Source organism: Bufo bufo, chromosome 8, assembly GCF_905171765.1.
Source record: "Bufo bufo chromosome 8, aBufBuf1.1, whole genome shotgun sequence".
NCBI lineage: Eukaryota > Metazoa > Chordata > Amphibia > Anura > Bufonidae > Bufo > Bufo bufo.
Window position 1 is genome coordinate 13454523 of NC_053396.1, and position 24891 is coordinate 13479413.

At 49.3% G+C, this 24891-nt stretch overlaps 1 protein-coding gene across 4 annotated transcripts in view; it reads left to right on the plus strand.

Annotated features, from left to right (window-relative positions):
* Positions 1-1110: 1110 nt before the first annotated feature.
* The window catches only part of EHMT1 (euchromatic histone lysine methyltransferase 1), a 79638-nt gene continuing 55857 nt past the window's right edge, over positions 1111-24891 (plus strand). The window contains exon 1 of one of the 4 annotated variants that reach the window (XM_040442062.1): positions 1111-1177. In XM_040442062.1, the coding sequence (XP_040297996.1) occupies positions 1157-1177 (21 nt within the window). In that variant the 5' untranslated portion in view covers positions 1111-1156. Of the gene's footprint in view, positions 1178-13310; positions 13344-16045; positions 16128-19555; positions 19716-24891 lie in introns of those variants that run through there. The other 3 variants (XM_040442061.1, XM_040442060.1, XM_040442064.1) reach the window with 3 other exon arrangements.

Consider the following 24891-nt stretch of genomic DNA (forward strand, 5'->3'; position numbering starts at 1 on the left):
TCGGTCTAGAGTCCTGGAAAAACAAGACGATAAGAGGACGAGCAGCGTTATAAAAGACTTAAAGATAAGGGGCCCGATACTAATTCTGTTAGGGGGCCCCTATCTGCAACGGTGCCTTCTTATGGAAGAGGGGCCCAACCCAGGCGCCACTGGGGGTGTCATGGTGACGTCTTATCCGTGTGGTCCCATGACGTCGTCCATGGTCTCCCACTCCATAGCAGCATCTGCAGGCGTGAGGGTCCGTGGACGATGCGTTCGCGTGGTCTGATGTCGCCGGAGCTGAACTCACAATTCTGCTGGTTGTTACTGGAAACAGTCGGCAGGCTTGTCAATGGACGCAGGCTGGATTCCTATACTGCACGGCTAGTAAGCCTGGCGTAATCAAATCAACTGAACAAGCAGGGAATGCTGGGAGAGTTCAGCTCTGAAGCCCGCAGAATCACGAACACAGCTCTGAACCATAAAATGAAGTGGGTTGTACGGTCGGGTGAGGTCATACGTCTATGGTCCCAGCGCCACAAAGCGAGCGGAATAGGAAGATCGGAGCTCAGTCTAAGGCCTCATGCACACGAACGTATTGTCTTTCCGTGTCTGTTCCGTTTTTTTTTGCGGACCGTATACGGAACCATTTCAATGGGTCCACAAAAAAACAAAAACGGAAGTTAGTTATCGAAGAATCGCGTTATGGATTCTAAGTTCCGTTATGGTCCGTGGTGGCGGAATCCATAACGGGATTCTTCGATAACCCGAACTTTGGACGCAGAACTTGAAAACACAAGTTCGCTCAACACTAGTCATTAATTCCCCTTTTTTTTATATCAAACTCTTTATTTCTGTGAGAAATGAGGTGCCATGACTGCTGAGGAACTGCAAGTTCCAGAAAACCCTGTCAGCCGGCACAGCACATTCTCAACAAGGCCCGAGCTCAGGTGCGAGGAAGCCACGTACTTAGAACTGCGCCTGAACTGAAGAGCCCGCCATGTTAGGTCAGTCAGACAAGGGCCACCATATTGATTACGGCGCAGGCGGCAGGAGTGCGCCTGCGCCAGATCCTCATATTCCCCTCCGTTTCCCCCGGGTTTGTAACAGTGAGTGGGCGGGGCGTCGCCGGCGTCGTCACAGGCGGCGGGGCGGGGCTACGCTCGGGGTCGGAGCCATGGCCACACTGGATGCTGAGGTGAGGAGGATGTCGGCGGCGGGAGGGTTTTGGGGGCCGGTATATTGGGGTGCTGCGAGCTTAGGAGGTGGGGGGGTTGGCGGTGCCCCCGGCCTTTGTGTGGGGGCACAAGGACTTTGGGCACCGGGTGAATGGTCAGTGTGAAGTGCGGGGGGTGGGGGGGGGGACATTGGCGGCTGTTGTTATTCCATGTGTGCTCTATTCTACCTGCCCTGTAACCTGTATTGTATAACATACCCTGTTCAATATGGACCCCTTACCTGTGCCATGTGACACAAGTCACATGATTCCACTTTTTGCGTCAATTTTGCGCCTTTCGCCGTCTGCCAAATTTAATTTTTTTTAATTAACTGCTATGGAGTAAGACCACTTCCTGTCACACAAAGACAACGGACGGCCGAGGTCACGCAACGCCAGGTTTTTTCGATTTTCCGGCGTTGTAGGCCCCATAGGAGGCGGTGAAGGCTTCGGGCTCCGCAGGGGGCGCCTTACAGTTGCGCCGGGGTGTTGTAAACGCACTAAAATGGCAGCCGTCCACAAACGTTCGCGGCTCACTTCCAGTTTGTCTGCCGCTCTAGGTAGCGAGCGTCTCCCCTCAGGTTTTGCCGTGCCCAGGCGTTGAGCTAGCGGCCTGTGAAGTCGCCGCGGACAGCCCGCCATTGCTATAGGTTGTCCCCCGTCGTAAGTATCATAGGGATTTGCGGCTTCAAAAGTCCCGCCGTTTACTTTGGTTCAATTATTGTCCCTGCATACTGTCAGTGACCGGCGGCAGCGTTCACGGTTTACTTCCAGAGGCTGAAAATTTGCCGGGATCGGCAGGTTCTTGGTTCACGCTGAGACCTATGGTAAATATATAATCACTGGGGTCCAACCATGGTGCCCCCCGCAGTGTTCACGAAAATGTGAACCCTCTCAGTGTTGATACCGGCTCAATACTGTTCTGCTATCTCCGTCAGTCCCATAGAACATGAATGGAGCGGTAGTGCGCCTGTGTGACCCCCCCCCCCACTATGTATAACGGGGGGGACACGTGACGAGTCCCTGGACCCCCGGCGGTCATACGCCTATCTATCCTGTGGGTAAGTGATGACTGGTATTTGTGGCCTAATCCCTTTAAAGGGGTCTTCTGCTATCCACAGGCCAGGGGATAACAGATCGGTGGGGATCCTGTACCCCTAGAATTAGGGGAGCGCTCCACATGGCTGTCTCCGTACTCCCATGGAGATGAATGGAGCAGCAGTGGTCAGTTTGGAGCAGGGAAGCCGTGGCTGACACGTGGAGTGTGTTTACTGGGCCGATCACGGTTGTGTGAATCACATGCACACGACAGCGCCGCAAAACACTGATGCTGGCCGTCTGCGTTCCGCAATTTGCGTAATGGAATGGGCCGCCCATTAGGCCTTATGCACACGACCGTTGCCCAGCTGTGCCCATATTGTGGCCCGAAAGCATCGGGTCCGCAGTATACTGACCACCGGCTGTTTTGGGCCCGCATCCGTGATGCGGTGAACATTCACTTGAAAGGTTCCGCAATCTGGAAGGTGCGCTGCGGAATGGAAGTATGGAAGCAGTACGAGTGCTTCCGTGGGTTTTCTCTCCGAGCCTCCGCACCGCAAAAAAATAGAACGCGTTCTATGGTGCAGACGGATCACAGACCCATTCAAATTAACCAAAAGAACAGTCGTGTGCAGGAGGCCTAAGACCTCCTGCACACGACCGCAGGTATCCCAATGCGGATCCGCAATACACGGGCACCGTTCCATGTGCATTCCGCATCACGGATGCGGACCCATTCACTTCAATGGGTCAGCAAATCCGGAGATGCGGAACGGAAGCACTACGGAGTTTTCGAACTTCCGTTCTGCAAAAAGATAACATGTCCTATCTTTTTGCGGAACGGCCGGATCGCGGACCCATTTTTGCAGGAGGCCTAAGACTGAGTAAATTCGCCCCAAAGTCTGGTAGTCGCCCAACTTTTCTGAAAAATCCCTCTAGATGTATTTACTAGCGGAGGTGTTGGCGGTAATCTACGGCTTGCACTTCATTTTTCACTGCCGCGGATCTTTGACTTTTTAGTGCGGAATTCACCCTAAATATTTCCAAAAATCTTCTTTTTTTTTTTCTACAGCAGGGCTACGGAAATTTTCCGTGGCATGTAAACGGGGTGGTGGAAACCAGATTCGCGTGCATCGGTCCAATCCGACGTGTGTGAACGGACCCTTAGGCCTCTTTCACACGGCCGTTTTTTTTTCCCGTTTACTGGCCGTTTTTTGCGGTCCGTATACGGTCCGTATACGGAGCCATTGATTTCAATGGGTCCGCAAAAAAAACGGAATGTACTCCGTATGCATTCCGTTTCCGTTTTTCCGTTCCGTTTTAACATAGAACATGTCCTATATTTGGCCGCAAATCACGTTCCGTGGCTCCATTAAAGTCTATGGGTCCGCAAAAAAACGGAATGCATACGGAAGTGCATCCGTATGTCTTCCGTATCCGTTCCGTTTTTTGCGGATCCATCTATTGAAAATGTTATGCCCAGCCCAATTTTTTCTATGAAATAACTGTATACTGTATTTGCCATACGGAAAAACGGAACGGAAAAACGGAACGGAAACGGAAACAAAACAGCAACAAAAAACGGAACAACGGATCCGTTTAAAACGGATCGCAAAACACTGAAAAAGCCATACGGTCGTGTGCAATAGGCCTTAGGCTGGCACAGTGGGGGAATCGGCAGCAGAAATCGATTGGGTTTGTAGTTTAAAGGGATTGTCTGATCTTGGACATTGGGGGAATATCACTATAGTATGCCCCCAATGTCTGATAGGGGTGGGTCCCAGAACGGAGCCCGCACATGCGCAGCCGCCTTCCATTTATTTATATGGGAGTGCTGAGAATATTTGAGCGCTGGCTCGGTTATTTTCATAAGCCCCATAGAAGTGAGTGGAGCGGTGGGCACTAGGCGACTTTCGGCGCTCCCATAGAAGTAAATGGCCGGCGGCCGCACATGCGCTTTGCAGGCTCTGTTCTAAGGATAGGTGCGGGGCCCAGACCTATGAGACATTGGGGGCATATCCTAGCGATATGCCCCCAATGTCCAAGATGAGACAACCCCTTTAAACTACCACGGGTCTCTTTCGGTGGGTCTAATCCCCGTGAGGCTAGCCCACTGGGTTTCTGCACAGAAGCCGCGTCTTGTATGGCATTTGTAATTTCCGGTGCCGGCGTACTGCAGATCAAAGTGTACGGAGCCTTCTGCGTCCAGCTCCGGGTACTGTATAGATCGGATGGGGGGGTACCAGGTGTCGGACCCCCACCAATCTGATATTAATATCTTATCTGTAGCAGTAACGGGTACCCAGTTTTGCAGGTGAACCAAAGTTATATCCTCCAAACAGCACAGCTTATAAAAGGAGTATTCCCATCTCGGACATTGCTGGCATATCGCTAGGGTGCGGGTCCCACCTCTAGGACCTGCTCCTCCAAAGTCGAGGAGAGTGCACCGCGTATCTGCAAGTGCTCTCCATTCACTGCTATGAGAGTTCTGAAAGTAGACAAGTGAGCGCCTGCGCGTCCACCTCTCCTTCAGCTTGGCTATTTCTGGCCGTCCCATAGAAGTGAATGGCGAGGTGGCCGCGCCTGCGCTCGCTCGTCTATTTTCGGAACTCCCATATCATGGGCGGCCACCTCTCCATTCACTTCCATGGGACAGCCAGAAATAGCGTGGCTCTGCTATTTTCGGAACTCCCATAGAGGTGAATGGATGGTGGTCGCACTTGCGCTCGCTCGGGTATTTTTTTTAGAACTACCATAGCAGTGAATGTAGAGCACCCGTGCACTCTCCTTCACTTTGGGGGGTCTCATTCCGGAGGTGAGACCCCCCAGGTCCTATCTGACATTGAGGATACGCAATGTTTGGGACGTGAGTACCAGCGAGAGGGTATTTTCGTTGAGTTGATCTAAAAAAGCGTTTCTCAATAAAGAGAGAAAAAAAAGGGAACTGAAATGTCATCCTGTTACATTGCTTTATGGTTAGAAAATTCTGAGCGCGACTTCTGGGGTACCTGCACACGTTGCGGATTACGTACGTAATACGGTCCCAGCAAAGTATATAACGGACAAATCTCACGTACACTTTGCTTTTTCATTCCGTGTGGATTTTTTTAATTTGCGGCATGTCGATTGTTTGTGCGGAGTTCACCCTTTGCAATGCAAAACCACATGAAAATCCGCAAGTTGCTCATCCAGATCTTGGTGCAGTAAACGCACGTAAATTTGTGCAGAGTTTCTGTTACACAGTCGGCCGCCATTTTCAGGCACCCCTATACTTGCTGATTCTATGTTTCACTATCCACATCAATATTCACACGTACACAGGCAGAACCGGCAATATTCAAGCCAGGAAGGATGGGGTTACTGCCATCAGACTTGTGTTAGTAGTGCAGCCTCAGGCTTTGGGCCTGTGCAAAGAACTAAGTAATTACAATAAGGTTATCCACCTTCAGCGCTCTGTTGGTGCACCATTGGGACCGCCGGTAACGCTGCCCACCTCCTGCTTGTTCAATGGTCCCTGAGATTCCAGAGCCAGTGGCTATAACGTAGGTGCACTAATCCCGCCCACAGTGCACCCAAAGCCTTATTTGCATGTACAGTAAAAAGAAGCATCTCTCAGGATTAGAGGACTGGTTCTGCTGCTCGTAAATGGATTTTTAGCAAGACCCATACGGATGAATGGGATGGGCCCCAGAAACGCGTGCCGCAGATCTGCCGTGTGTGAATTCGCCCTTATATAAGCAGTTAGAGATTGACAGACCCCCCCCCCCCCCCCCCCCACATATCTCTCTGCCTATAGACCCCCTTTTTCTTCATAGGAAGCATCACCATCATTAAGTCTCTCTCCGATCGCCCCTATGTGACTAAATTCTTGGCACTGGCATCAGACGGGACCATAATACTGGGCCAAGAATGGCCAGAATAGGTCCTCTAGAGGTATCAGGTCACAGTTGCCATCATGTGCCGTGCAGGGTCCATGCCCCTGTTGTCTTTTAGAGCATTGCTCGCCAATCCGTCCTTCTCCATCGGCTGTTAGGGCATGCTGGGAGTTGTAGTTTTGCAACAGGTTGAGGAGCAGTGTCCTAGAGAATGAGTTGCCCAGAAGAATCGACTCCTCTTAGAGCTCCACTTGGTAGGCCAAACATGTACAGAGGTCATAAAGTGGGCGACCATCATGGTTTTGACGGTAACCCTTTGTATGCTGATGAATTTAGGTAAACTATATGTTGCCGTGGTCTCATTAGCAGTGGGGCTGCATTATGACAGATGTCGGTACAGTGGGGGAGCGTGTGAAATCCCTGCCGATGGCTCCGGATTGGCTCATAGGTAAGGATTAGATTACAGGCCATTTCAGCAAAACAGGTTAACCCTCTCCTCTACCTCACATAGGACAGACCTCCGCTGCGGGTGAAGTCGTTACATGCAGCAAAGGGGTTAAATCCGCCCTGTCTCCCGGCAGCCACCAGACAATTAGAGTCTAATAAGGTGGTAATGGTGAGATTAATCTCCGCTCGGGGGACGCGCGTCTTGCTGGGAGCCGGCGCACCGCCGAGATCTCCTGCAGGTGTCTGGTCCAGATGGAGGTGGCTGTAGGGAGAGATAAGGGACAGGTACGGAGATTGGCCGCCCTCAGGTGGTCCTGTCTGTCACCGGAGCACGTCGCCACCTTCCTTTATCAGCGCAAACACCTCACACGTGGAGTTAATGGCCTTTTATTCCGTACATTTGTGGAAACGTGAGCTAAGTATATAGAGCCTTCTGATGTGCGAGACGACTGCTGGGCCATGAAGGTCATCTCCATAGAGCTGGGCAGGAAATTCTGCCAGCCACCCCTTCAGCCTGTATCTGTATTAGGGCTTGGAGGGTCTTGCATTAAGAGGGTTATCTGGCGTGCGGCTAGCGGGGCATGATGGGAGTTGTAGTTTTGCAGCAGCTGGAGAGCTACAGGTTGGAGGTCATTGCCCTGTAGACTTATCTAGCAGGGGTGACCTTAGGCTCCATTCACACATCCGCAAAATGGGTCCGCATCCGTTTCCGCAATTTTGCGGAACGGGTGCGGACCCATTAATTCTCTATGGGGACGGAATGGATGCGGACAGCACACAGTGTGTGGACAGTGCGCGGCCCCCGATTTTGGGTCCGCAGCTCCGCAAAAAGATAGAGCATGTCCTATTCTTGTCCGCAGCTTGCGGACAAGAATAGGCATTTCTATCGGGTGGGGATCATTTCTTGAGATGGATCGTCCTTCTTGGATTAGCCGCATTGAATGGGCATGAGGCTACGGTCATAGGGCAAAATAAGCAGCGTGCAAAACGCCGTGATACGCTTCAAAACGCTTCCCACTGTTGGCAATGCGCGCCGTAGTTCACACAGGAAGGTATTTTTAGGCTGCTGTTTTCCAAAATGCTTCAGGCCTCATGCACATGACTGTGTGTTTGGTCCACATCCGATCCACATTTCATTTCAATGACTGCGCGGGGCGTATGTACGTTTCGTAGCCCCGCAACAAAGAACATGTCCTACAGTTGTCCGTTTTGCAGACAAGTAAAGGACATTTCTGCAAGATTCTAAAAAAAAATATGGCGGCATGCACTCGGCCGGTCTTCATATTTTGTGGGTCCGCAAAACACACACGGTCATGTGTGTGAGCCCTTAAGGCAGATTCCCCCCCACGTAAACGCTATTTGTTACGTATATTGCAGTCGTTTACACAGCAGAAAACGCTGCTGAAAAACGTAGTACACCAAGACAAAAAAGCGCCTTTAAGGCTCCGTATTTTTCTGCTTGCCGTGTGAAATCTGAGAGATCCGTGTAGTGAACGTGCAGCATACTTCCAGTAGATTGGGGCTCCCATTCTGCAGTGTGAGTGCACTTCCTGCGGGTGTCGCTGTTGCACAAATTTCTGTTTGTGTTGTTTTTTTTTTTTCCCTTTTCTTTTTGCACCAACATTTTTGGGGCCTCATTACAAACCAAAGTGAGAAACTTTGCAGAAGTGAGCACGTCATAAATTGCTTAGGAAATGGCGTCTTTCAGGATGCTAGGTCGCCTATGTAATACACCACCGGTCTTGTAAGTATATAGCGCTTAAATCTATAATGTGCACCAGGACAATGCGTTTTTTACGACGCAGCAGCTCCTCGCGGGTATGTTCACACTGAGTATTTTCGGAGCTGAAAAAAAAACTGATGTGGAATCCAAATCTTTTTTTTTTTCGTGGATTATTATTTTTTTTTTTTCGTGGATTTTCATTCCTGGGCATTTTTAATGGAAATTGTGGATGAGGCTTCAGGAATGGACAAGAAGACCCTTTTATTTTTTTTACGGTGTGTTTTTTAAAATCGCAACCGGAAAAAAAGCGTGTGGTTTAACATGCGGATTCCCCTAGAAATCAATAGGGAAGTCCTGCATGCGCTTTTGGGGCAGAATCCACCCCAATATACGTACTTAAAATACTTTGTGGATGTACTTTTAAAGGGGTATTCCAGTTACATTAAAGGCTATGTACCGTATACCGACTGGGGCAATTTTTATTTTTATCATTGCGTTTTACTCATTTTTGCCTAAAAATATTTTTTTCATTTGGCCTTTATTAAAAATATTGAGCCGTTCTGTCACAAAGTGTTAACTGTTTTTCTGGCTGTGTGACTGGTACTTTCACTTTGTGGCGGTCTTCTAATAAAACTTATCTCTAAACTACTGAGAGGTCATAAACACTTGTATGAGCCACATTCTTATCAGTAAGATAAGGATTGAGCTGTAATGAGTGTTTATAAGGTCAGAGAGAAGAGATAAGGAGCCCGTCAGCTCCTGGTCTGACAGATAAGACAAACTCCACAGCATCTCGGCTCTGTACAGAAAAAAGGACGCCATATTTTTAATGAAGACCAATTAAAAAAAATGTTTAGCTCAAAATGAGTACAATACAATAGTAAAAACAAAATACCCCCAAAGGTGTACATAGCCTTTAAGCTATCCCCTATCCACAGGATGGGAGATAACTATTAGATCGGTTGGTATCCTACCGCTGGGCCCCGTACCCCCTGAAATGAACAGCTCCATTCATTTCTTTTGGAGTTTCAGAGAGAGCCGAGTACATAGCTTGGCTATCTCCGGAATTCCCATAGAAATGCATGGAACGGCCGCACTCATGCCCAACCAACAGCGCTGTTCATTGCAGGGGGTACAGAGCCCTTGTGATGGATGGGGGTCCTCTCAGTAGGACCCCCACTGATCTAATAGTTATCCCCCATCCTGTAGTTTGGGGATAACTGAATGTAACTGGAATACTCCTTTAAAGCTACTACGGTGCGGATTTGTATGCAGAAAATTTGCAATAAAAACCTCACATAAATCTGCACTATTTATCTTGAATTTAGTGTATTTTTCATGAGGTTTTTGGTGCAGATTTAACAGCCCCATTAAAGTCTATGGAGAAAACCACTCTACATAAGGTGCAAAATTGCACAAACAATTCACATGCCGCAGATTTTAAAATCCACACGACGAGTCAATTTCCGCACTGAAGTAAGAAGCAAAGTGTGCACGAGGTTTGTCTAGTCTCCCGCACTTGGCTGGTACTGTGTTAGGGCTCATTCACACGACCGCGGTTTGGTTCCGCATCCGAGCCGCACTTTAATGGGGCCGCAAAAGACGTGGACAGAACTCCGTATGCTGTCCGCATCCGTTGCTCCGAATCTGGTCCTATTCTTGTCCGTTTTGCGGACAGGAATAGGTGTTTCTATAAAGGGCCAGCCCAATCAATTGATTGACGCCTTATGAGACAGATATGTGGTGCAGGTAATGGTCTGGTCTCCGGCCTGTTCCTGCAGGGAAGAGGACGCATCTTAGATAATTGCAGCGTGAGCCCGGCGGGGAGTGCGACCACCGTTAGGACCGGCACCGCTCTACGCTGCGCGCAGCTGGTGGCCTGACCCGTCCTCCATAATGGATCTCCTTATCAGATGGACTCGTTTCTCTCCCTTCTGTAGACAGTTTTTTTTTCTGTGTAAACTCCTTTATTCTGGAATTGATCGTCACTACTCAGTTCTGTACAGTCCCTGCCCATATATAATGTTAGGTCAAGGGCAAAATATTCAGTATTCACCCAGACCAGTTCCCTGGTATATCTTCTGTTTGGGACGACAGGAGACTTCGCATCTTAAAGGGGTTGCCCAATTACAAGCACTTATCTCCTATCCACGGGACAGATGTGTTTGATTTGTGGGCGTCCGACTGCTGGGGCTCCCACTGGTCATGATGATGTGGGCTCTGTATGCCCAATTTTAATGGAGTTGGGGGCGTGCATGCTTCGTTCATCTTCACAGAAGCACACAGGGCCCCCCGTTCTTGCGATTGGTCAGATCCCCACCGATCAGACATATCCTCTGGCCAGCTGTGGTGAAACTACGACTCCCAGCATGCTCCATTCATTTCTGTGGTCCAAGCAAGTGTGCATCTTGGGAGTTGTAGTTATGCCACAGCTGGAGTGCCGGAGGGTAGCCGTCACAGCTCTATCCTGTGCATAGAAGATAAGTGTTTGTAATGGAAAAACCCCCTTAAAGGGCTTGTCCACATTTTAAAAAGCCATTTCAAGTGCCTTGTCGGATGCTTTAAGGGCCTGTTCACATCACGTTTGATATCCCGCTGTATAGGTGTACAGTCAGACGTCCAGCGCTGTATACTGGAAAGGAGTCCGATGGATTTGCTTTGTGTAGGCCGCAACGTGACGTCGGCACGCCCTAACCTAGTTTCTTGCTTTAGGGCTCTTTCACACTTGCGTTATTGTCTTCCGGCATAGAGTTCCGTCGTCGGGACTCTATGCCGGAAGAATACTGATCAGGATTATCCTAATGCATTCTGAATGGAGAGTAATCCGTTCAGGATGCATCAGGATGTCTTCAGTTCCGGTACGGAACGTTTTTTGGCCGGAGAAAATACCGCAGCATGCTGCGCTTTTTGCTCCGGCCAAAAATCCTGAAGACTTGCCGCAAGGCCGGATCCGGGATCAATGCCCATTGAAAGGCATTGATCCGGATCCGGCCTTAAGCTAAACGTCGTTTCGGCGCATTGCCGGACCCGACGTTTAGCTTTTTCTGAATAGTTACCATGGCTGCCGGGACGCTAAAGTCCTGGCAGCCATGGTAAGTGTAGCGGGGAGCAGGGGAGCAGCATACTTACCGTCCGTGCGGCTCCCGGGGCGCTCCAGAGTGACGTCAGGGCGCCCCAAGCGCATGGATCACGTGATCACATGGATCACGTCATCCATGCGCATGGGGCGCTCTGACGTCATTCTGGAGCGCCCGGGGAGCCGCACGGACTGTAAGTATACCGCTCCCCCGCTCCCCACTACTACTATGGCAACCAGGACTTTAATAGCGTCCTGGGTGCCATAGTAACACTGAAAGCATTTGGAAGACGGTTCCGTCTTCAAATGCTTTCAGTACACTTGCGTTGTTACGGATCCGGCAGGCACCTCCGGCAACGGAAGTGCATGCCGGATCCCAACAACGCAAGTGTGAAAGAGGCCTTAGAAACCCCTCTCTGTCTTGAAGGAAACTGAATGGGGGCTGTAGATTTAATACGCGCCTTTTCTTCATTTGCTGGGTTTTATTTCCTATCTGGACGCCGTTTTGGAGTTGCTCAACATCGTGCTGTAGCGCGTTCGAACAGATCCGTAATTGGTGCTGTTTTTAGTCCGTAGAAGGCAAGTCGCTGTCACCAGCCACACTGCCTTGTAGGCCTAGCTCCGCCGAAAGTAATGGTAAACTTTCCCTTAACGATACCTTGCTCCGTTCTGGAGAAAAAGTACTTTTAATCCATATGCAAATGAGCCGTTAAGTGCACCGAGGGCGGGCCCAAGTCACTCTGTGCATCCTTGCTACTCCTGCTTTTTCTGCCAGCACCTCCTTCTCCTTCTTGACTGACAGAGACTTCTTGATTAGGGCTCAAGCTCACGACTGTTGTTGTTTTGCGCTCCGCAAATGGCAGATACAGAAAGCACACATTCCGCCGAGTGCGTTCCGTATTTTGTAGAATAGAACAGCCGGCCCCTAATAGAACAGTCCTTTCCTTATATGTAATGCGGACAATAATAGGACGCGTTCTATTTTTTTTCTTGAGGAACGGACATGCGCTAACGGAACGTACACAGAGTAATTTCCGTTTTTTGAGACCCCATTGAAGTGAATGGTTCTGCCTACGGGCCGCAAAAAAACCGGGACGGACACAGAGAAAAAATAAGTTTGTGTGTATGAGCCCTTATACAGAGAACAAGGCTGGCAGAGGAGGCAAGAGGAACAGGGGTGCACAGAGCGGCTGGGGCCCGCCCTCAGTGCACTTAAAGTCTCATTTGCATATGGAACAAAGCAACGGATCACCAAGTGAGAGGAGGTATCATTACGTTCAGAGGAGCTAGCCCTACAAGGTTTGGTACCTGCTCATCCATGTCGGGGGCGGTGAACCATTGCTTTTCACCTGTCGATTCCCAGTCAGACTTCCCTGAATCTCAGGGGCCATAGGTTCGGAATAAGACGCCTCCGTAGACTACCTCATATCGGCCAGGGTGCACAGTCATGACCTAAAGCGTTGTGGGCATCGAACGAGAAGTTCCAGCAGATGACCTACAACCCCACAGTGGTCTTCAGAGCTTGCCATCTAATTAGTTGTGCCTTCAAAATCCTAAGGTTTTACATGCAAAAAGAAACTGAGAACGAGCCAACGTAGTGTTAAATGTGCCCTCTCCACAGTCATTTGCATGCACTGAGCCACAATGTATCATTAAACCCGATACCTTGTGACCTTACGGCTTCCATGTGCTACTATGTATGGGTGATTTTGTGTGAAGGCCTCCATGAAGGAGTCTAGGCTCTAGACTTGGAGTTTGGTGGAGGCCCTCGCTGAGCACGGAGGAGGGGGGGGGGGGGGGGGGACGACTCTTCCTTTATTGACACAGTACAGCCGACCGGCCATGAGCCGGTTTCCTGCTGGAGGGAAGGAGCTCTCACTGAGCATGCTCAGCTCTGCTACTCCTAGTGCTGGAAGCTGATGGACACACCATGGTAGGCCTCAGCAGCTGCTGGAGGGGAATCTGATGGCACAGTGGCCTGTGGTGGAGGTACGTCAGCTCGCCCTCCTCCTCGGTCTCATCTTGCAGTGATCAGGATCTGCTGACTTCTTCTTGTTGTAGACTCTTTGTTTCCTCCAGGCTGTTGGAGACAATTTACATATTTCCAGTGTTGACTAATGTTTCTTGTCTTAGCGAGGCTCGTCATGCTGGGCTTTGGGTGGCTGCTTGCAGATCTTCTCCCCCCACCCACCTAAGACTTGGAAACTTTACATGGAGCGCCCACCTTTTTATTATTTGTCTGGTCGTCTGGTCTCCTTTTGTTTTGCACGATGTAATCCTCTACACGAGGGCCAAGCCAACCTTCCTTCTTAGACCCAGATGGCTTTGGGGGACTGACACAATGTTAGAAATATGGGTTAAAGCAGACTTTGAGAGGCGACCTTCATCAGCATTCCTGAGAAGAAGCCGATTTAACTCTTCAGTGCACCTTGGCCCCCTGTCCTGTGCTATGACTTCAGTCAAACCTGACGTCATCGAGCAGCGTCCACAACTGTTGACAGTCAGGACCTCTCTTCGTGTTCTGGGGCTTTTCTCATGATTGGCCACCCTCCTTGTAGCGTCTCACCGCAAACTCCATATGGGATCCATAGCCGTACAGCAGGGACGTCAAACCTGTGGCCCTCCAAGCTGTTGCAAAACTACAACTCCCACCATGCCCTGATAGCTGTAGACTGTCCGGACATGATGGAAGTTGTAGTTTTGCAACAGCTGGAGGACCAAAAGTTTGACATTCCCGGCCGTACAGGAACTAGGATTTGTATATTGTGTATGTGTTGGTCCCTTAGCTAAAAGTAGAGTCTTGGGTTATCAACGTCTACCAGGATCCCAGCTTACGGAAACGAAGAAACGCGCCTCACTGCGAAAACTTTACAACCGCCTGAGTAATTATCAATGGGGTTAGAGAAAGGGTCACCTACAAACCCAACTGAAACTACACAGGAATGCAAAAATGTGAAAATTTTACTTCATCTATGGATATGTCCCAAATTATTAAAATGTTAATTTTGTTTTTATATTTTTATTCTCATTTTTATGTATTTAGGTCATCTTTGTTTTTATTTTTCAGATTTTAGATTTTTATTGTGAAATTATATATATAAATTTCACAATAAAAATCTAAAATCTGAAAAATAAAAACAAAGATGACCTAAATACATAAAAATGAGAATAAAAATATAAAAACAAAATTAACATTTTAATAATTTGGGACATATCCATAGATGAAGTAAAATTTTCACATTTTTGCATTCCTGTGTAGTTTCAGTTGGGTTTGTAGGTGACCCTTTCTCTAACCCCATTGATAATTACTCAGGCGGTTGTAAAGTTTTCGCAGTGAGGCGCGTTTCTTCGTTTCCGTAAGCTGGGATCCTGGTAGATGTTGATAACCCAAGACTCTACGATTTGGGTGCCTGGTGCACAGGTATGGAGTCTTGATAACGCCTTGACCTGTGGCCCCTAGCTTTTGCAGAGGAAGTACAACCCCTAGTGTGCCCGGACAGCCTAAGGCCTCTTGCCTAAGAACGTAAGGGCTCTGTGCCCGTGCTGCGGACAGTAAATTGCGGTCCGCAATGCACGGGTACCGACCGTGGGGCAGGCGCATGGGGATCGCAGACCCATTCACTTGAATGGGGTCTGCGCTCCTTCCGTTCTGCTAAAAGATAGAGCAAGTTCTCTCTTTTTACGGAACGGAACACCACAGAAGCACTCCGTAGTGCTTCCATGAGGTTCCGTTCCGCACCGCATCTCTGGATTTGCGGACCCGTTCAAGTGAATGGGTCCGCATCCGTGACGCGGAATGCACATGGCTGGTGACCTGTGCATTGCGGAACCGACGTATGCGGCCCGCAGCACGGGCCCAGGGCCCTTACGTTCATGTGAAAGAGGCCTAAGGCTGTCGGGGCATGCTGGGAGTTGTTGTACCTAGGCAGCCATATGTTGGGATGACGGCCCTATGGTTTGGGTTATGGTTACATCCTAATGCAGGGTTTCTCAACTCTGGTCCTCGGGACCCACCTACCGGTCAGGATTTGAGAAAATCCCACAGAATGAATGTCTGTGGTAAGTCCTGATACATTGACACTGATTATATCACCTGCTCGATGCTAAGGAAACCCTGAAAACATGACCGGTAGGTGGTCCCTGAGGACCGGAGTTGAGAAACCCTGTCCTAATGCCTTACAGCTTGGCGCTATCTGTGCCACACATACACACTTGGCCCATTCCCAGCCATAGACTAACGGGCAGATATATTCCATGTTGTATCGCAGTAGTACTACTATCCCATTGAGTAGCGGCAGCAAGAAAACTCTGCGTCCGACCGATAACTCCACGACTGCAGTTCTGTTTCTATGCAGAACACAACCTGCGGCCTTCCCCTTTAAATGACAGCAGCTGGGGTGTTCGCAAGCAGCAGATTTATTGCAGAAGTTTCTGCTCCCGAAATATCCATACGTGTGCATGGGTTTGTTTTTGCAGAGCACGTGCATGGAGTTTTGCGATAAATGGGACGGTGGCAGAAATTTTTGCATAAAAATAAATAAATCTCAGAATACACCGAAATACGGTGCTTGTTGGTGGCCCTCGCTGAGCACCAGGAATCTTTCTCCATACTACAGCCGACCGGCCATGAGCTGGTTTCCTGCTGGAGGGAAGGAGCTCTCACTGAGCATGCTCAGCTCTGCTACTCCTAGTGCTGGAAGCTGATGGACACACCAGGGTAGGCCTCAGCAGCTGCTGGAGGGGAATCTGATGGCACAGTGGCCTGTGGTGGAGGTACGTCAGCTCGCCCTCCTGCTTGCTGTCACGCTGGATCCCACCAGCAGAAGGCTCCTTGAATCCTCCCATTCCTTCCCTCCAGATCTCTCGTTTTCTATTCTTTTCTAGATGTTTGGAAACTTTGCAGTCACCTCCACCCATCCCCAGAGTCATACTTGGCATTGATTTGCATGCCTTACTCGCCGGGGCAGCGCCTCTTTGTTTGTGGAGATAATAGCTAACTACGGGGTTGCGAATGCTCCAGGTTTTCTATAGGGTTGACCTTAGGTCTTGCAGGGAGGACTTTTCTGCCTTGAGATCCAGCGTGAGGAGTTGACATTGAGCCTGATCTCCTGGTATTTGACTGTATATGGCTGTGGATGATCCTCAGTTCTCAGCTTGTGCTGGAGGCATCTGTTCTTTAAAAGTAAAATAGTTCTTTTTTTTTTTGCTATCTGTCTTGTTTTTTTGCAATGCTCAATGGTTAAAATTCTTTTGACTCTCCTTTATGTGGCGTCCTGCTGTTTGCCAGGGGTTATCCTGGAAGGCTTGTGTTTTTTCTTCTGCTAGCGCTCAACCAATCTGGATTTATAAGTCCTCGTTCACATTACCGTATTTTTTTTTTTTTCTGCAGACTGACACACGTACCCACGGATTTTTATGTGTTCACACATCAGACCGTGGGTCGGTGGAAAGATGAGGGAGACGTGCACTATTTTGGTGCGTGATATGGACCAAACACGCCAGGTGTAGACTGAGGCCTCATGCACACGACCGGTGTGTGTTTTGAGGTCCGAAAATTGCGGATGGTGTCCGTTTGCGTTCACGGACAGCCATCGATATAACTGCCTATTCTTGTCCGCAAAACGGAGAAGAATAGGACAGGTTATATTTTTTGGGCGGACCACGGAACTGAGTAACGGATGCGGACAGCACACGGAGTGCCGTCCGCATCTTTTGCGGCCCTTTGAAGTGAATGGGTCTGCATCCGAGCCGCCAAAACTGCGGCTCGGATGCAGACCAAAACAACGGTCGTGAGTCCATGAAAAACCACTGATACAACACGGATGGCGTCCGTGTTTTGTCTAAGCGTTTCACAGACCTTTCGTATAGATCAGGGGTCGGCAACCTTTTGGCGCTCCAGCTGTTGTGAAACTACAATTCCCAGTATGCGCCATTTATTTCTATAGGTGTTCTTAGAAGAGCAGAGCAAGTATGCACGCTGGGAGTTGTAGTTTCACAATAGCTGGAGTGCCGGAGGTTGCCGACCCCTGGTATAGACGCTCTGGAAAGAAATTCTCAGCCGAGCAATGTCTGTGTAATATGGACGGCAAAATATGGGACACACGGGAATGTGAAGGAGGTCTAAGATGGGGCAAGGAATAGCCGCACGATCTCTAATGTAATCCGCCAGGTTACTTGCAAAATCACGTTGCCATTGTGCACGGCCGGGCGCTGACTGCACGTAGACGCCGCCGCCGCTCAAGGTTAGGGAAGTAGGCTGAGACCCTAAATCTTTTTGGGCCCCCCAATAAGTCCTGACGCCGCCTGCTTAATAATAAGAAGCTTATATGCCTAATGTAGTTTTTGGAAGCTCCTCAAAATCCTCCTTGGCCTTGCATGAAAAAAAATCTGCATAAACTATATAGTGGAGAAATACTAATAAAAGGGAAAACGTTAGAAATCGGTAAGGCCTCGTTCACAAATACGGTGCGTGAAGACCCGTCCTGCCGAGTGCACGGCGTCATTGGTTGCCGCTTCGCGCCGGTGCCGCTGTACAGTAATACACTCCTATGTGTGAATGAGGCCTAAGGCCATCTCTGTGGTATTGAATGTTTTTAGTAACAGCTCGGACTTTACCTGGTTAAATGATGATTTTCATTTTAAACTGACGGGTCTACTGCGATGGTGTCTTAAGCCGCCTGCGCCTTAGGGATTTCGGACGACTGTTTTCTGAATGACTTATTAGCCTGTGAATGGGCAGGGGCAATTACCGCACCGCAACATCTGAATACACCCCAGTTCTCACTCTCTTTTTGTGGCACCTTCTCCATGTTTGGTATCCTTATGGCACCTTTGGACTACTCTCGGCTACCCCCAGCCCTTGGCGTGCCCCCTCAGCCCTTCAAGCTCGTTTCAACCAAAATAGTTGCCTCTTTAGGACAGATGTTATACAACAGATTGATGGCACAAGGTGAAACCGTACAACCCTAGTCTGACGTCGGTGACCTCTCGCCCACCCAAGGGGCACGGGCCTCCCGAAAAACTGTCTTTTCCTTATGGAGAAGAATCTGATTTGGCATATACACCAAGGTCAGCTGAAGGGTCAGACGTGGACCTGCAGGGTGGCCCTAAAGAGGCAGCTTTCTTCCTCCTGGATGAGAGCTGATTTACATACCCTTTAAAGGGGTTTTCCAGGTGTTTGACATTGATGACCCAGCCCCAACGTATCTGATCGGTGGTACTGCAAGTTGAAGCACCCCCACCGGTCATTTTCTTGCAGCGATGTCACGGTCATTGGTCATGTGACCTAGGCGCAGGTCAGTCCCAGTAATGTGCATGGGGCTGAGCTGTGATACCGATCATGGCCACTATACAGTGGATGGCGCTGTGCTTGGAGAGGCGCCAGAGTGGTGCGATCTCTTCAAACAGCTGATTGGCGGGGGTGCCGGGAGTCGGACCCCCACCGATCAAATACTGATGACCTAGGACAATCCCTTTTAAGACTCCTTGTACCAATTGGTGGCCTCCACAAGGAGAGAGAATACCCCCGTAGACATATTGGAGGCCTTTTCTAGCAGGCGGTACATCGCCGAGTCCTCGGTGTATAAAATACTTTCCCGTTTGCTTCTCGTATTTGGATTTACAAAAAAAAAAAAAAAACTGCGGATGATTTCCGAGGTATTAACCATTGTTGTCAAGGAAACAGTCATGTCTGCCGAAACGACCCATTGACAAAATGTAAGCTATGAATTATGCAACCGGATATGGGACTACAACCCTCAGCATGCTCTGGGTTGTCACCTCTTCACAGCTGGAGAGCCACAGGTTGCGGTCTTACAAAACGAAGACACGATGGCCTGAAATCCACCAGATAAAGGTGGCAAACGTCGGCCTTTGTTCGCCTTAAAGAAGACGGCTCTGACACAATGGAGATGCGTGCGGTCTCCCGGCATTGTGCGGGCTGGAATGTGGGCCCCCTTGTACAAGAAAGCCAGGACGTCCCGGAACAGCACGTGGCGGTGGGATTGTCAGGCCGCCGGTCTGCAGGTTGACGTTGCCTGCTGCACAGCTGGTGGATTAGCTGGTCTGATTCTCGTTTCGATGACACTTCCTCTTCTTTTTTTTTTTTTCTTTTTTTTTTATGTGTTACTGTTGAACGGCGTGCAATGGCTGAGTAGCTGTGTGCACTGAGCATGCCCCAAGTCTGGCTGCACCCACAGTGTGTCTGGAACGTGTTGTGAAGCTCTTGTAGGCCTGGAGGAGGTAGGACAATGCCTCGTGGTGGGAGCCAGGGCAGCTTTTGCACATGGGGAAGCTGAGGTCCTGAGGAGATCAGAGGTGGCAGAGCGAGAGCTGGTGCCCTCGTCCCTCTTGGCTGTGTAGGTAAGTGTCTCCTGTTGGCCATGGTGACTTCCTAAATTGGAGCCTTGTGGAAGGCAATGGCTTCAGATCCCCCACCTTTTTGTTTTTTTTGTTTTGCATTTTGCAATGTCTGGAAATCTGCTGGAGATGATGACTGCCTGGGCGTCTGCAGATGTCTGCCTTCCAGCAGGGGATGCATTTATTTAACACTCACAGGTAAATGCTCCAACTCGGGACCTGGCGGGTCTACACGCCTGGGTGGACTGACCGCCACAAAGAACCCTTCAGGACCCCACGAGACAGGGCAGACCTCCTTCAGGTAGGCTAGGGTCAAGATCTCACAGGGGACGATGGCTGTGCTGGAGGAAGGACACACGTGCCGGCTGTTTCTCTTTCCAAAGTTGTAGTAGGGACTGTAGGGGATCAGAGACTAGAACCACTTCAAGTGCAGCTCTTCCTCCCGAGGACCCTGCTCCTCCATACAGGACACTTGACTAAGTCATGATTCATGTGCCCTCTAGGACTCACTAGCGCTCCCTAAGTCATAACAGGTAATTGCAGGTCATACCGGACACCTGCTACGTATGGACCCAAGGGTGCTGTGACCCTCATTAAACATTGACACCAAGGACCCTTTTGGTTATAACTGGGCCCCTGCTGTCCCTATTGGACAAGGGGGCCCCCCATAAAGCAAAGTAATAGACAACATGGGCCTTTTTGGTTATAACGGGGGCCCTGCTGTCCCTATAGGGCATAGGGACCATAGTAAAGCAAAGTAATAGACACCAAGGACCCTTTTGGTTATAAGTGGGCCCCTGCTGTCCCTATAGGGCAAGGGGGCCCCCATAAAGAAAAGTAATAGACAACATGGGCCCTTTTGGTTATAACTGGGCCCCTGCTGTCCCTATAGGGACCCTCGTAAAGCAAAGCAATAGACACCAAGGACCCTTTTGGTTTTAACTGGGCCCCTGCTGTCCCTATTGGACAAGGGGGCCCCCATAATGCAAAGTAATAGACAACATGGGCCCTTTTGGTTATAACTGGGCCCCTGCTGTACCCATTGGACAAGGGGGCCCCCATAAAGCAAAGTAATAGACAACATGGGCCCTTTTGGTTATAACTGGGCCCCTGCTGTACCCATTGGACAAGGGGGCCCCCATAAAGCAAAGTAATAGACAACATGGGCCCTTTTGGTTATAACTGGGCCCCTGCTGTACCCATTGGACAAGGGGGCCCCCATAAAGCAAAGTAATAGACAACATGGGCCCTTTTGGTTATAACCGAGCCCCTGCTGTCCCTATAGGGACCCTCGTGAAGCAAAGTAATAGACAACATGGGCCCTTTTTGTTTTTAACTGGGCCCCTGCTCTCCCTATAGGGCAAGGGGGCCCCCATAAAGCCTAAATTCTATGACAAAAAAAGTTCTGCAACTTTCTAACGTGTTTCAGTTGCTTACCATTTTACAAGTACTTCGCAGCTGAGGGTTCGCTACAGTCCCCTGTGCAGTCAGAGCCCTGTGGGAGTAAAACAAGGATTCCATTCACTGACGGCAAGCAGAGATCTTGAAAAGGTGTGTAAAATTGAAGCTCAAATTCTGTTAGAAACCTGATTTCCCCCCTGACCGTCAGACAACATTAAATGAAAGTAAAATAAAAAATTTTGCAACTTTCTACTTGTAGAGACCATAGGGAGTCTTTGAGGCCAGGGGTCGTAATGAGCTCTCATCCAGGAGGACAAAAGCCGGCTCTCTAGTGCCACCTATCGGAAAGCTGCCCTTTAAGTCGTTGTCTAGCCCTTTTAAATAGGCCTGGGAACAATGACATGGGATGTAAGCCAAAACCAAAATATTCTGGTTTTGGTTCATTTCCCATGTCATTGTTATAAGACCTGTTTAAAGGGACAGACAGTGACCTGTAGGGTGTCCTTCCAGTAGGTGGCACTAGAGATCCAGCTTTATTTTTAATTTTTTTTAATTTTTTTAAAATAAAACTTAACTCTTTAATGTAGCAAAGCAAAGCCATACTCTGCCGTGTCATGGCACATTGTGGGCATTGATGTGGAGGACATGTGCTGCTTTTGATGCTTCTCTTTTTAAGAAACATATTTAAAGGTAATTCTAGAAAAGGAACGCGATGTCATGACATTTGACGGAAGGGGAGAGATTTAGGCTGGGGGGCTACACGCCAGCGTTTGCTGCGGCCATTGAACTGAGTGGTGTCGCAGCACAACCTGCAAGTTGCCCGCACCCCAGGATCACAAGCACTGGCGGATTTGTTTGCTATTCTGCGGTCGTTGCGACCCCTCGTTCAGTAGCTGCGGAGCTGCATGGTCACGTTTCGGGGATCCAGCCTAATAGCTATTTTGGGGTCACTGTATGATCTCGGGTTGCTTGTAGAACGTTGCAAGGCAGAAGTCTCTCCAGCTGTAGAGAAACCACAACTCCCAGCATGCCCACAGCCATCCTGTTGTAAGGGGGACGTATGAAGAATGTCTGTCTTAAAGGGGCATTCCCATCTTATAAAGCAATAGTTTGCCATCACTTTATTATAGGTGGGGGTCCGACGTCTGGGACTTTATCCGATCCAGAGAATAAGGGGACTGCAGCACTGCGGCGCTGTCACTGCGCATCATCACCCTGACCACCCAGCTGTACGGAGATCTGCAGTGCTGGTGCGTGCCGGGAAGATGTCGAAGGAGACGCCCCGCAAAATCATCCCCTTAATATTCAGGATCTCGGGATAAAGGCATATCCTAGTGAAGATGGGAATATGCATTAGGTTTGATTTTCCCCAGAAATGGCTCCGCTCTTGTCCTTAGGTCGTGTCTGGTATTGCAGCGAAGTGACTGAAGCTAAACTGCAATACCAGACAGTTCACAGAGTGGCGCTATGTCTGTTAAAAAATCATACTTTTATTTTCTAATCTTTTCAGTTGATTTTGGTGACGTCCCTTTCGCGCCCCTTGCGTTGCCTTTAGAGAACGGATGGCACTGCTGTGTGCAGCCTCGCTGAGCGCGCCGATGTTAACAGTGCCATAGAAAATAATTGAATATATATTTAATGAGCTTTTTGAGCGTTAAATACACGGAAGACGCATTCAAAGCCCACAGATGCAATAAGCTCCTTGGATGCAGCCGTTAGTTTTCGGCTATTCGCAGGGACTGCACTATAGGTAGGCGATACTCCAGAGGTTCATTCGGAGGTCGGGTTTTCTGTGTAATTCCCCATCCGTTGGACTGTTAAAGAGCTGAAAATTCAGTCCCAGGAAGCTGAGACGTGGGGAGCTGTTTGCTGGGCCTCCGCGCTGTACTTTATAGCCATCCCTGCGATACCTCTGAACTGGTGGGAAACTATGGCCAGTAATATCACTTCTATACCAGATAATAGACGTGTAGGGTCAAGACTACATTTGGGGTATGTCGACCTGTGGCGGTTACGCTCATGACTTTCCACCGCAGAATTCCGTTACTTTAGCAGCCTCGTGGACAAGATTGTGAATCGAGCAGCAGGGCGTATTTTGAATTCTCAATGCACGGGGGGAAATCTGTGTCAAAATTTGCACAAAAAAAATAAGAAATCTGTATGATGAGGATTTTGCAGAATGATGGCGATTCCGCCCCGTGCCTCTTCTGTAGTGCCTCAGTGGTGTATTGTGCCACAATGACGTGTGATCTGTCACGTTGTCACATGGCCGGCGCGCGCGGAGTACCTGTAGTGGCAGCCTATCGCAGTCACGTGGCACCAGAAGGGGAATTGTAAGGGTCTATTCACACTACATTTGCATCATTCATTGGGTGGCGATAGACTCCTATTGCCTACATATTTGAAAAAAAAGGCAGGGATCTGCATCAAATGAAGAAAAATCCCTCATCCACCCTTTTAGGGTTCGACCACACGGCGCGGTTGTGACACAGCCGTCCAGTCCGCTGCTGGCTCTTGTTAACCGACGAAGACCGCACTGTTTTGTCGATCTGCATTGTTAATGGCCGTGCGGCATTGAAGATTCCACGTGGCCGGTAACAACGCAGACCGACTAAACAGCACGCTCTCGTTAGTTTAACAACAGCCGGTGGCGGCCCATATGGCCGTGCGGTACTCAACTGCAGCGCGGCCTCATCACAACCTCATAACCTGAATGTAAAGCCGCTCCTGCAACGATGCTTCCATCCCTACTGGGCCAGCAGCGGTCACGTCGCGTTCATCGTTCACATGACTGCTGCAGCCAATCTCCTGGCCTCAGTAGTCAGATGAGCCTCCTACTTTCTGCATTTTTTTTTATTTATTTTTTTACATTTTGGGAAAACCCTTTAAAAACAAAAAGGTATACTATGTAAAAACTACTGACAGCCTGACTGTCGGGTGAAGGGAGCTTAGGGATATATTTCGCATCTGTGCTGGGATCCGAAGGAGTTTAAGGGAGAGGGGGTCGAAAGCAGGGTGTCGGTGGTGTAGGCCCTTGTAGTCATAGTGGTCTCAATGCTTTCCCAAGCTCGTCATGGTACTTCATGTCGACTTGTGACACTACTCAAGGATGCACAAGCATTGAGCATCGGCTATCCTGCACTGATTGCCATTCCAGACGTTCTTCAAGAAAATATCTGTGCACCGTGTGGTGTCCGGGTCCTTTCCACGGTGCATGGTCTACTCCTTCAGGTCCTTGCAGAGCAGACATGTGGCTCACGTTGCTATCACCAGAGATGGCTGCTGATCTGAAATGGTTCTCAAAGACATCATTTCTTTCTTTTTTTTTCTTTCTTTCTTTTTTTTTAAATTTTATTCTTAGTGCCTCTGTTTTACCTATAGAGGGAGCTAGGTCATGTGACCCGACGCGGAGGCTTTGTGGGCCAAGGAAGAAGAAGAAGAAGAAAGGCAAGACACGTTAGCTGACTCTCACGGGCGTGCACGTCTGGGTCTTGCCCCAGGGGGGGGGAGGCTTTGCATTCTCTGGTAGGTGCTGAAGACCAGATCCTTTTGCTTGCTGAGAAGATGATAGACTTTGACCTAGTTAGAGGCCTACATCCATGAGAAGACCTTGCATCTGATCCTGCCTTCCATATTGCGTCAGATCACGACGTACGTAAGATCTTCCAGCGTCTCTTGGTGCGCAGTAACTTGGGTCTCGAGTCTTGTCCATGGTTTTGCATGAGATGACGTGAGCTCAGGTCACCTCATTTCATTATCTCCATCTTGAGGTTCTTCA